The following is a 13,188-nucleotide window of genomic DNA, read 5'->3' as shown; positions in this document are numbered from 1 at the left end:
TAACAATATTTATGCAGCTTCTTTCAGGCAGTATTTCATTATAAATAACTGTATCATCTGCAAAAAGTCTGAGGTTACTATTAATATTGTTTGCAAGATCATTAACATACAACATTAACAACAAGGGTCCCAACACACTACTCTGGGGAACACCCGAAGTTACTTCTATGTCTTGTCATTGACTGTTCATCCAAAATAACATGCTGCATCCTCCCTATGAAACCATCATTTATCTTCTTTTCAGGATTTCCTGTTGTCATTTTAATATTTTTTGTCATTGTTAAAATTGTGTTATAAAATTGTGTTATTTGTGACCAAATTCAAAAGCTTATAATCTACAGTCAAAATATTTGATAGGCTAGATTATTTGCTGTAATTTGATCTTTTTGTGTACAGGATTTGATAACAGTTGGACTGTGCCTGCCTGCCTCATGTCCTGCAAAGGAGGTAGCTGAACTGCTGGATGCAGCATTCCTTTCAAATCCTATATACATCCAGAAGATGTACAACATGAGCTTCAGTCGAGTCCAGGTGGAATCACTAAAGGAAGATGACTCATGGGTGTCAGAACAAACATTTGTTACTGTTGAGTAAGTTAACATATTGAGTATGTATACATATTGTAAATTAAAGTCTCCCACCACATTTTTCAATATGTATGCGAAGGCTTATCTCAGGCACTACTGTAGGAATTTTGAGACCGTTTCCACTAGTAGATGAGTGATTCACAAGGAATGTTTGTGTATATAGTTTATTACCACTACACCAGACAAGTTGTCTTTCTATAGATATGTAGCGCTGTTCATGCAAAAGTCGTTGCTAATAGTATACTATAGTTGACTTGAATGTATCATCAATTTACTAATTACACTGTAATATTTTGTAACTTCTTATGCACAAAGAGAACAATACAAAAATACTGCACACACACACACACACACACACACACACACACACACACACACTCTTTCTCCACATAATCTACACTGTAATCCATTGCCCTGCGTGATTGACAAGATCACTGATAATCAGTACACTGTATAATGATATTCACTTTTAGTTAGGCATAATTATGTGGATTTGCTGATGGTCCAGCATGCAGCAGAGGGGGACACACACATCCACTACTTGTTCGTAACTGCTACATAACTCCACACTCTACTGAGCAAGTGTCACTGACCCAGTGTGATTGGCACTCGATAATTGATCTCTCCGAATGCAACCTGGGTGGGCGTGTAATGTACATCTATGAGTAATGGATCACCGATTCCTTACAATTGCACCCTAAAAGACTTCTTTAGTGTCTAAATAGAGTTGGAAAACTAGTGCAGACTGTCATAGACTTTCATAAGTAAGTGCAGACTATGGTAATTTTCCTAGTAGCCATGGTCTGTTAACATTGGAACAATGTTACCTGTACAGTAGATGTATTGCATACCTATAGGGCATTACCTCATTTTGATCGCTTTGTCTGCCTATGCGATCAGTGTCTTAAACTCGAACTGGTGAACAGTCTAGAAACAGAATGAGGATATATAAAGGGCCATGGGACCTATAGAACATTTTTCTTCTTCATAGTTATCTTCATGTCTGTTACTTAAAAGTAAACAGAATTTATAGCAAAATTGAAGTTTTCAATGTTTAATTTGGATTTTATTCAAAGATTATTGAGTTGTAATGTGAAACAGAGGAATCTTGTAGTTTACAAATATACAGATTTATCATATAGTGCTAAAAAACGCAATTTCCTGTTTGAAACATTCAGTTGTCACCTGAAGATCGCCTGAGAAGCTGAAAACCCATTTGTGATGAAATAAATGTAATTTTGCAGAACATTAGGAAGTGGTTTTCCTTTTGAATATTATTGTGTTCTGCCAGTGGAAAATTCAGTTAGTCATATAAACATGTTTCTGTTTTTCATAAACAACTTTCCCACACTTATCAATAATAACAGGAAACTCTTACCTTTGATCGTACTTCAGTATGTTCTATTGAGTACAGAATAACTACAATAATTAAATAAATGTTTTGTGTTTGTTCATGTAAACTGTGCTTGCATCAAAGGTTATTGCTATGGTTACATAAAACTGCAGAAGTTACGTGATCAGCTAATTATATTTTGTAAGGATATAAAATATACAATGGACTAACATTTAATGATCTGCAGTTCTAATTATGTGCAAAACAAACAAAGAACAAAGAGAAGTCATATTTTACCATTTTCTATATCAGACATTCATTTGTGTTTCTTCCCCTACTATTACTTAAAAGTTGCGCTCTACCAAACCTATGATTTGGCATAGGTACAGCGCCTGGTGCATATGAAGATAGTTGTACCTCCGACGGGGGGCAGGCTAGTGCTTCCACCATGGAATCGTCGATTGTGGGAACATCTTGAGAGTTGTAATCCTCATCATCTTGAGACTGCATCCTGCAGGTATCAGATGGGGCAATCCGCCATTTACGATGTCTCTTCGGCGACTGTTGCTTGTGCATGTGATCTTCAGTGTCCGAAGATGCCTGGGTGTACAGATGGTTAGGCACAACCATGGAGTCAAGGGCCATCCCCTGTACTAGAGATTGTTCACCACTACACATGATAGGAGGAGGCATGGGTGTCAGTCCGTCCGTAACAGCCTGAGGCATTACCGGAGACGACAATGTGTCAGTAGTAGGAACCAGTGGTGATCGCGGTCAGGGGTCATTATGGAGAACTTCGGCAATCATCAGCAGGAGCGTCGTCGGAGCAGTCATGGCCTGCAAGTCCCCAAGCGGTAACTGTGTGATTCTGCATGGCAGACAGCTGGAACGGAGCTGTTCTTCTCTGCCACATCCCGAGCATGTCATCAGGTGGCCATCATAAATTATAATTGCACGGCAGCCACCAGTATATAAGTAGTATGGCACATGTTTGGTTAGCTGTATGCAGATCTGTTGGACTCCATTGAGAACTGGGTATGTAGTGAATTGAACCCACTTTTCAGCTGTCCGCTGCTTGTGGTCTAGTGACTATTGTTGCTGCCTCTGGATCACAGGATCCCGCGTTCAATTCCCGGCTGGCTCGGGGATTTTCTGTGCTTGGGGACTGAGTGTTTGTGTTGTCCACATCATTTCATCATCATTCATGAAAGTGGCAAGTGTGGACTGTGTAAAGATTGGAACTTTGTACGGGTACTAATAACTGCACAGTTGAGTGCCCCACAAACCAAATATCATCATCATCACTTTTCAGCTGTATGACTAATCACGTTTCCATATGGGTGGAATGCAGATACCACTACCTCTGAAGGCACCTCAAAAGGGAGTTCAAATATCCTGATCATCCGCAGTCTAAGTCCCGCATGTTCCACAGTTAAGTTACTGATGCGTCCATCAGTGACGGAACTTAAGACCACTTCGAGTTGCAATTAGAATTTTGTCACATATGTCTTTGTTAACCAACTTTACGTATACCACACTGCTCACTATAGACAGGTGGGTAACAACAAGATCGTTGCAATCAATCTTGACTTGTCTCTGATAAATTGTTCGATTTCAAGTGCTTATGGTCGGACATAGTCAGGTGAAAAACTAATCTTCAGTGTTGATTTTCTGTGGGCATAAGCCATTCTCTTTCAAAGGAAATACAGCACACTAAGATGTCAGAATCACATAAACAACTCCGAGAGCGAGCTGTGCAGCGATGACGTAAAGACGTCCGCCCTGCTAGCATACCCAGGACCTCCATGGGCAGAGTCTAGTGCTCTACCTGGTAGCCCACTACAGCTACATTGTATTATTTAGTTTGTTACAGTTTTAGATATCACCAGAGATGGAGTAAGTTACTATGAGCATGTAATTTAGCATGCACAAGAGAATGGAGCATGCCGTTTTACATGCTTGTTCCTATAACTTGTAGACGTCATGATAACATAGTTTTAAGGCAAATTTAGAAATAACAGTACTTTGTTGTATTGAAAACATTGGCAACCCTATTATACATCTGAGGGACACAGCTAATATTACATCTGTTTTTGCTGAAGATTTACCATCCAATATATCACACTGGGCTCTATCAGACAAAAATTCTTGAAACCAATCACATATATGGCATGATTGTTCATATAATGATATCTCCAATAGCAGCTGACAGCATAGTGTAATGTCAGACCCCATTCAGAAATCTACGTGCTTGCCCACGTCTATTATATGTAATATATTGTGTGTGCAGCACTCCAGCTGTTTTTCACATGAACAGGATTTCCTGTCTCTATGCTAACTTTTGTTTTCCTCAAGGAAAATTATCATGCTCAAGCTTAAAATATGTCACAGGCTCTTTTAAGAAACACAATAATGGATGAAACTTTCTAGCAGAATAAAATTGTGTGTCGGGCCGAGACTCGAACTTGGCCTTTCGTAAGCAAGTGCTTCACCAACTGAGCTACCCAAACACAACTGACAGCCTGTCCTCACAGCTTTCCTTCTGCTAGTACCTCATATCCTACCTTCCAAACTTCACAGAAATTCTCCCGTGAAACTTGCAGGACTAGCACTGCTGGAGAAAAGGCTACTGTGGAGACTTGGCACAGCCACAACCATTTCCAGAATGAATCTTTCACTCTGCAGCAGAGTGCTAGTCCTACAAGTTTCCTTCTGTGGATTTTAGATGGTAGGAGATGAGGTACTTGCAGAAGTAAAACTGTGAGAATGGGTTGTGAGTCATGCATGAGTAGCTTATTTGTCAGAGCACTTGCCCATGAAAGGCAGTCTCGAGTTGGAGTCCCAGTCTTGCACACAGTTTTAATCTTACAGAAAGTTTCATGCCAGCATACACTCTGCTGCAGAATGAAAAATTCATTCAGGCACAATGGATGTTTCTATGTAAACAAATCCATTATTTTATTCTTCTTGTAATTGAGAGTGACCTGTACTCACTTCATCTGTGTGGGACTTTTCTCTGTACAACACAGTCTTGAAAAATGTGACAAATAAAAGTTGCTATTGCTGCAGTGTATTCAATGTAGAATCTTAAAGGAACTGTGTCAGAGACTGGAGCCTTGTTTGCTTTGCATAGCATCAATATTTTTTCCTCACTTTTAGTGATTTTTATTTCAATATCACCCATGATCAGCTTTGTGCAGTGGTTACATGAAGAAGCCATAGTTGGACCCTTGTGCATAAATGTCATTTTAATGCTAAAATTTAGTATTTTTACTTCTTAATTGTTGTCTTCTATTTTGACACCAGACTGTTCCACAAAAGACTGACTGGAAAGTTTTAGACTGTTCATAAACTTCCCGTAGGAACAGGACGTAATAAGATTTCCTGAAAGGTCTTACTAGAAGTTGTCAGTTTCATGCACAGCTATGCACAGTTTGTCACTTTACTTTTTGTCACTTAGTTATTTTCTATTCTCTCGTGCAAAATCTCTGTTTATGTAACATTACCCAAGTGGTAACATTAATGCAATGTGAGATTTGCCATTTGGTATGTATCTCTTGAGGCCATGATTAGTGATTTCTTAGAGCTTTTCCCGACTATATTTGCCACATCCATACTTTTTCTGTTCTACTTGGAATTAGGTAGAAACAAAGTTCTCGATCACTCGCACAGATGCATGGAGATCAGTAGAACAAAGTGCCAGTTCTATGTGGTCAGTAATGAAAGATCTCATACAGTGAACAGCTGATCAGAAGGGAAGTCCAGAATACAGCGGAGGCTGTAATAAAGAGTGATAAATCCATTTGGAGAGAAATCCAAATCACGCAATGTAAACAGGAACATTGGAATTCAGATAATCATATGATGTACAGACAGAGGCATTATTGAGTAAATGAGTGTGCCTGAAAAGTGGCTGGCCACAGTAGTTTTCATAGTGACTGCACCTACTTCATGTGCTTGTTATGTCCTCCTCAGCACCTAGTGTGAACTCTATTGCTACACAGCCTGAAGATCTCTGACTCCATATCTGTATCAGTACTCTAGTGGCTAAGAGGTTGGGTACAGTTTATAATTGACAAGCATAAAAATAAAAAATTATTTATTGGTTCATTTTAATGACTCCCTGATGCAGATGATACAAATGCTGTAAGTCTCAAAGAAAACTTGAGTCTCACACCCTACTCATACAATTATAGTTGGTGGTGACTTCAATTTGCCCTTGATATGTTATTTCACGCTGTTCGGGATTAATTTATTTAGTTAACTGGCTTTTGGTGTACTAGGTCGTCATCAGACATTAACTGAGGTTAGCCTTGTAAGACAAAAAGCAGTTAACTAAATCAATTTATCCTGTAGAACATACACAATATTGTGCTTTTCATTTTTATGGTATTCTACCAAGAAGCAACAGTAGAATCAGTTAACTGTTTCATATTATTCAAATAAAAGTGGATCATTATGAAATTCATGAACATTTTATTGTAATAATTTATTGTACTAAATAAATTACAGCTTTACATTTCATGTAGTATTTCATTCTTTTCTATCAAACAAAATCTCATAAACTAACTGTCCAGCATAATTACCACAAAACAGCATGCATTACTGTACTGAAATGAAGGGTTACAAAAGCATCTTTTACACAATAGTTCGTACTTTACTTGTAATTTTCAATCAAAGTCAAAATTTTCAATGCATTGTTTACAGGGTACTGTTGACATTTGTAGCGGTAGTCGTGATTCTGGGTACAGCATATGATGTCATTATTTGGCAGCCTCATCTGAGAGAAATAACAGCACATGGCACGTCCCAGAAAACAAAAGTCCACAGTGTTAAAGAGAACATGGAGGTAGCCATCACCAACCCTAAAATACGCGAAAACAATAATGATAATAGTTACAGCAACAACTACAGTGAGAGTAAGAACTTTTCTTTGTATGCCATACTTCCAGATGGATGGTTAAGCAAATAATGTTTATCATAATAGTATCCTTTAACTGTTACAGAAACTGATTGTTACACAAGCAAATCAACATCTTCCACAAGAGAGAAAATTGTGCAGGGGCTTGGTAAGTGATGCTAAATATCACAACTTGATACCTTATTTCATTTCAGTGATACATTTTACAGTCAAACAAAGGGTTAAGATACACAGCTCTACTTCTATGTGGGGTACCTAAAATTATAAAATCTGTTCAAAAAAGATTGTGATCAAAATTAACAAATGCAGTTTCACAAATATTGCTTCTATGGAATAGAGGACTTTATGAGTACCAGCTAACTAAATTTTATTGTTTCTTATATTTTATCTGACTTGGGACCAGTTGTAAAAGCTTTGAATAACTGGCAGTTAACATTTATTTTCTGAACGGTACAGGAACCACTTTTTACCAGCACAGAACAATGAATAAGTTCAGTGTAAACTCAGGATAAGCTATTTGGTGATTTATGGTTGGGTTAGGGAAATTATCTGGAGAATAAATTTGATGATCACATCAGAAATAACTATAATTTATCAGTTTTATTGGTTGTGGAGCTCTGAGGCTGTGGTTTACATTGTTTTAAGAAATACAGCTGACAGCTGCTTTTTTATGTATTTTTATTTATGCCAATACATGTTTTGGGCTGTCACTCATCTTCACTTGGTGTAATACATGTATAACTCTTCAGTAAGTACGTCATTAAAACATCAACAGCAATTTGGATGCTGCATCTGGCCTGAGAAAAATGAATTATTTTGTCTAACTACTACACTTCGCAAGTTGTATAGTTATGATATCATAAATACACAACTTGCGAAGTGTATTACCTAAATAAAATTGTTAATTTTGTTCAGGCCAGCTGCAGCACCCAAATTGCTGTTGATGTGTTAGTGATGTTCTTACATATATGTATTACAAAAATGAAGATAGCTGAAAGCCAAAAATACTTATTAGTATAAATAACGATATGATGCAAGAAAAAGTGGCTGGTTGCAGCATTTCTTAAAGTAAAAGAAATAAATGTATTATTGGAGAATGATGATGAGTTTTTGAAGAGCTGTTCATCAAAATGAAATGAGATAAGAAAGTGAGTATACATTCAATTACTTCAAAGAATGCATCAACTTTAAATTAATAACTAGACTTAACAATCGGAGGAAGCTAAACTCTGGCTTTTCATTCTTGTAATGAGAAACTGGAGCATATGACTGAGACATGAGCATGCATCTGTATCTCATAGCATTGTTAATTACTATGTCAATAATATCTGGTGTTAAGGGGTACACATTTTTTTGTTTCTGATACTTCAAAAATTTTATGACATTACCTTGTGACTGAATGAAGAGAGCAATATATTGTGATTTAATTTAGTCGATAAACAGGGAGCAAGACGATTTGTGCTGAACATGCCACATATTTATCTACTTCTCAACATTATCATAGCTCTGTGTTATTATTGCTATAGTATTTTCGTGATTCATCATTTTGTTTATCAAAAACAGTGTAGAATAGGCCTAAGCATACTGAGAAACCCTCATATCTTGAGAGTGATAGTTGGATAGTTCTCTTGTGTCCGCAGCTCGTGGTCTTGCGGTAGCGTTCTCGCTTCCTGCGCACGAGGTCCTGGGTTCGATTCCCGGCGGGGTCAGGGATTTTTTCTGCCTCGTGATGACTGGGTGTTGTGTGTTCTTCATCATCATTGACTCTCAAGTCGCCGAAGTGGCGTCAACTAAAAAGGACTTGCAATACGGCGGCCGAACTTCCCCTCATGGGGCCTCCCGGCCAACAATGCCATATGATCATTTCATTTCATTTCAGTTCTCTTGTGAAGCTAGAGATAGTTTCTAATGTTCCCATACTGACAGTACTTTTATAGAACAAAATATTATTCCACCTTCTCCTTTTTTGTTTTGTGTAAACATCCAAACAGTGTCAGAAGGTGACAATCTCAATAATGCTGAAAAAACCCAAGAAGTCTCTATCTTTTCATAATATGCAATCATTTTATTGTTAGGGGTAGGCTTTTGGTAACAGAACAAAGACTATTTTTACTCCTGCTGTGAGGAATGTGTCTTCCAGTTGTCATTGGAGTCACTGAAGGATGTAGAGTGGCTCACAAACGCTATCACTGATGCTGCCTTATGTAATAAGAACTAACAGACTACAGGTCTCACACAGGTTACCTTGCATAAGTTTTCTTTCAGGAATGATTATTCCATCAGTGAGTTAGTTGATTTTGATTCTCGGATTTTTTTTCTTGTTCAGATTTCCTTCTGTCATTTGGAGACCTTATTCATACTGACAAAGAAACAGCCAATAGCACTATTTTTTTACAGTATAAGAATTGATTGTGCACATTGGCCCTTAGTCATCAAGTTTCCACTCATACAGCAGAAAAATACTAGAGCACAATAATGTGTTTCCGAAATAGCTTCATTCTCACTACTTTGATGTGTCATACATCATTTCTTTAAAATGAAGTCCTGGGTGTTAAAGTTGTGATCTAATCTTCAGTACATACAGTATGATGCATTTTATATCATGTACCTAATTAATTACAAGGTTCAGCTTAATGAATTTGACTTTGAACTGAGAATTATCCATCTATTTATTTTTGTTTTGGTCCTGTGACATCTCATGCTGATATAGGACAAATCAGTATAAAATACAGAGTTACATATTTGTAATGTTACTGCTTGCATGTTGTTGTTGTGGTCTTCAGTCCTGAGACTGGTCTGATGCAGCTCTCCATGTTACTCTATCCTGTGCAAGCTTCTTCATCTCCCAGTACTTACTGCAACCTACATCCTTCTGAATCTGCTTAGTGTATTCATCTCTTGGTCTCCCTCTATGATTTTTACCCTCCACACTGCCTTCCAATGCTAAATTTGTGATCCCTTGATGCCTCAGAACATGTCCTACCAACCGGTCCCTTCTTCTTGTCAAGTTGTGCCATAAACTCCTCTTCTCCCCAATTCTATTCAATACCTCCTCATTAGTTACGTGATCTACCCATCTACTCTTTACCATTCTTCTGTAGCACCACATTTCAAACACTTCTATTCTCTTCTTGTCCAAACTATTTATCATCCATGTTTCACTTCCATACAAGGCTACACTCCATACAAATACTTTCAGAAACGTCTTCCTGACACATAAATCTATACCCGATGTTAACAAATTTCTCTTCATCAGAAACGCTTTCCTTGCCATTGCCAGTCTACATTTTATATCCTCTCTACTTCAACCAAAATCAGTTATTTTTCCTCCCAAATAGCAGAACTCCTTTACTACTCTAAGTGTCTCATTTCCTAATCTAATTCCCTCAGCATCACCCGACTTAATTCGACTACATTCCATTATCGTCGTTTTGCTTTTGTTGATGTTCATCTTATATCCTCCTTTCAAGACACTGTCCATTCCATTCAACTGCTCTTCCAAGTCCTTTGCTGTCTCTGACAGAATTACAATGTCATCAGCGAACCTCAAAGTTTTTATTTCTTCTCCATGGATTTTAATACCAACTCCGAATTTTTCTTTGTTTCCTTTTCTGCTTGCTCAATATACAGATTGAATAACATCAGGGAGAGGCTACAACGCTGTCTCACTCCTTTCCCAACCACTGCTTCCCTTTCATGTCCCTCGACTCTTATAACTGCCATCTGGTTTCTGTACAAATTGTAAATAGCCTTTCGCTTCCTGTATTTTACCCCTGCCACCTTCAGAATTTGAATGAGAGTATTCCAGTCAACATTGTCAAAAGCTTTCTCTAAGTCTACAAATGCTAGAAACATAGGTTTGCCTTTCCTTAATCTTTCTTCTAAGATAAGTCGTAAGGCCAGTATTGCCTCACGTGTTCCAATATTTCTACGGAATCCAAACTGATCTTCCCCAAGGTTGGCTTGCTAGTTTTTCCATTCGTCTGTAAAGAATTCGCATTAGTATTTTGCAGCTGTGGCTTATTAAACTGATTGTTCGGTAATTTTCACATCTGTCAACGCCTGCTTTCTTTGGGATTGGAATTATTGTATTCTTCTTGAAGTCTGAGGGTATTTCGCCTGTCTCATACATCTTGCTTACCAGATGGTAGAGTTTTGTCAGGACTAGCTCTCCCAAGGCCATCAGTAGTTCTAATGGAATGTTGTCTACTCCCGGGGCCTTGTTTCGACTCAGATCTTTCAGTGCTGTGTCAAACTCTTCACGCAGTATCGTATCTCCCATTTCGTCTTCATCTACATTCTCTTCCATTTCCAGAATATTGTCCTCAAGTATGTCGCCCTTGTATAGACCCTCTATATACTCCTTCCACCTTTCTGCTTTCCCTTCTTTGCTTAGAACTGTATTTCCATCTGAGCTCTTGATATTCATACAAGTGGTTCTCTTTTCTACAAAGGTCTCTTTAATTTTCCTGTAGGCGGTATCTATCTTACCCCTAGTGAGATAAGCCTCTACATCCTTACATTTGTCCTCTAGCCATCCCTGCTTAGCCATTTTGCAGTTCCTGTCGATCTCATTTTTGAGATGTTTGTATTCCTTTTTGCCTGCTTCATTTACTGCATTTTTATATTTTCTCCTTTCATCAATTAATTTCAATATTTCTTCTGTTACCCAAGGGTTTCTACTAGTCCTCGTCTTTTTACCTATTTGATTCTCTGCTGCCTTCACTACTTCATCCCTCAGAGCTACCCATTCTTCATCTATTGTACGTCTTTCCCCCATTCCTGTCAATTGTTCCCTTATGCTCTCCCAGAAACTCTCTACAACCTCTGGTTTAATCAGTTTGTCCAGGTCCCATCTCCTTAAATTCCCACCTTTTTGCAGTTTCTTCACTTTTAATTTACAGTTCATAACCAATAGATTGTGGTCAGAGTCCACGTCTGCCCCTGGAAATGTCTTACAATTTAATACCTGGTTCCTAAATCTCTGTCTTACCATTATATAATCTATCTGATACCTTCTAGTATTTCCAGGATTGTTCCATGTGTACAACCTTCTTTTATGATTCTTGAACCAAGTGTTAGCTATGATTAAGTTGTGCTCTGTACAAAATTCTACCAGACGGCTTCCTCTTTCATTTCTTTCCTCCAATCCATATTCACCTACTATGTTTCCTTCTCTTCCTTTTCCTATTATCGAATTCCAGTCACCCATTACTATTAAATTTTTGTCTCCCTTCATTATCTGAATAACTTATTTTATCTCATCATACATTTCTTCACTTTCTTCATCATCTGCAGAGCTAGTTGGCATATAAACTTGTACTACTGTAGTAGGTGTGGGCTTCGTATCTATCTTGGCCACAATAATGCGTTCACTATGCTGTTTGTAGTAGCTTACCCGCACTCCTATTTTTTTTATTCATTATTAAACCTACTCCTGCATTACCCCTATTTGATTTTGTATTTATAACCCTGTATTCACCTGACCAAAACTCTTGTTCCTCCTACCACCGAACTTCACTAATTCCCACTATATCCAACTTTAACCTATCCATTTCCCTTTTTAAATTTTCTAACCTACCTGCCTGATTAAGGGATCTGACATTCCATGCTCCGATCCGTAGAACGCCAGTTTTCTTTCTCCTGATAACAATGTCCTCTTGAGCAGTACCCGCCTGAAGATCCGAATGGGGGACTATTTTACCTCCGGAATATTTTACCCAAGAGGACGGCATCATCATTTAACCATACAGTAAAGCTGCATGCCCTCGGGAAAAAATTACAGCTGTAGTTTCCCCTTGCTTTCAGCCGTTCGCAGTACCAGCACAGCAAGGCCGTTTTGGTTAGTGTTACAAGGCCAGATCAGTCAATCATCCAGACTGTTGCCCCTGCAACTACTGAAAAGGCTGCTGCCCCTCTTCAGGAACCACACGTTTGTCTGGCCTCTCAACAGATACCCCTCCATTGTGGTTGCACCTACGGTACGGCCATCTGTATCACTGAGGCACGCAAGCCTCCCCACCAACGGCAAGGTCCATGCTTCGTGGGGGGACTGCTTGCGTACAATATGTAAATTAAAATTTCAGTTCAGACATTACATTTTACTCTTAAAATTTTCATTAATTTACTGAAAGTGATGGGAAAATAGTTTTTGAGCAGTAAATGATACAATAATTGTATTAATACCTTACTCATGGTTGTTTTTCGAGCTAGTAAATCATTTACATACCTTGCAGAGCATACTGGGGTGATTCTCTTGGAATATGTTGCATTCTTACAACATAACAAATAACTTTCTCATAACCAAAATTCTTTTTCAGTATTATTGTTCACTTATAGTTCTTCAC

At 38.2% G+C, this 13,188-nt stretch overlaps 1 protein-coding gene across 1 annotated transcript in view; it reads left to right on the top strand.

Moving 5' to 3' along the window:
• The window catches only part of LOC126249350 (nose resistant to fluoxetine protein 6-like), a 223,826-nt gene that overhangs the window by 47,085 nt on the left and 163,553 nt on the right, over nt 1-13,188 (top strand). Inside the window, exons 3-5 of the mRNA XM_049951005.1 lie at nt 397-590; nt 6,628-6,839; nt 6,927-6,989. Of these exons, the coding sequence (XP_049806962.1) occupies nt 397-590; nt 6,628-6,839; nt 6,927-6,989 (469 nt within the window). The remainder of the gene's footprint in view (nt 1-396; nt 591-6,627; nt 6,840-6,926; nt 6,990-13,188) is intronic.

The sequence above is a fragment of the Schistocerca nitens genome, chromosome 3 (genome assembly GCF_023898315.1).
Source record: "Schistocerca nitens isolate TAMUIC-IGC-003100 chromosome 3, iqSchNite1.1, whole genome shotgun sequence".
NCBI lineage: Eukaryota > Metazoa > Arthropoda > Insecta > Orthoptera > Acrididae > Schistocerca > Schistocerca nitens.
Note: the sequence above shows the minus strand (reverse complement) of the source record. Positions and strands in the feature narration are given on the sequence as shown.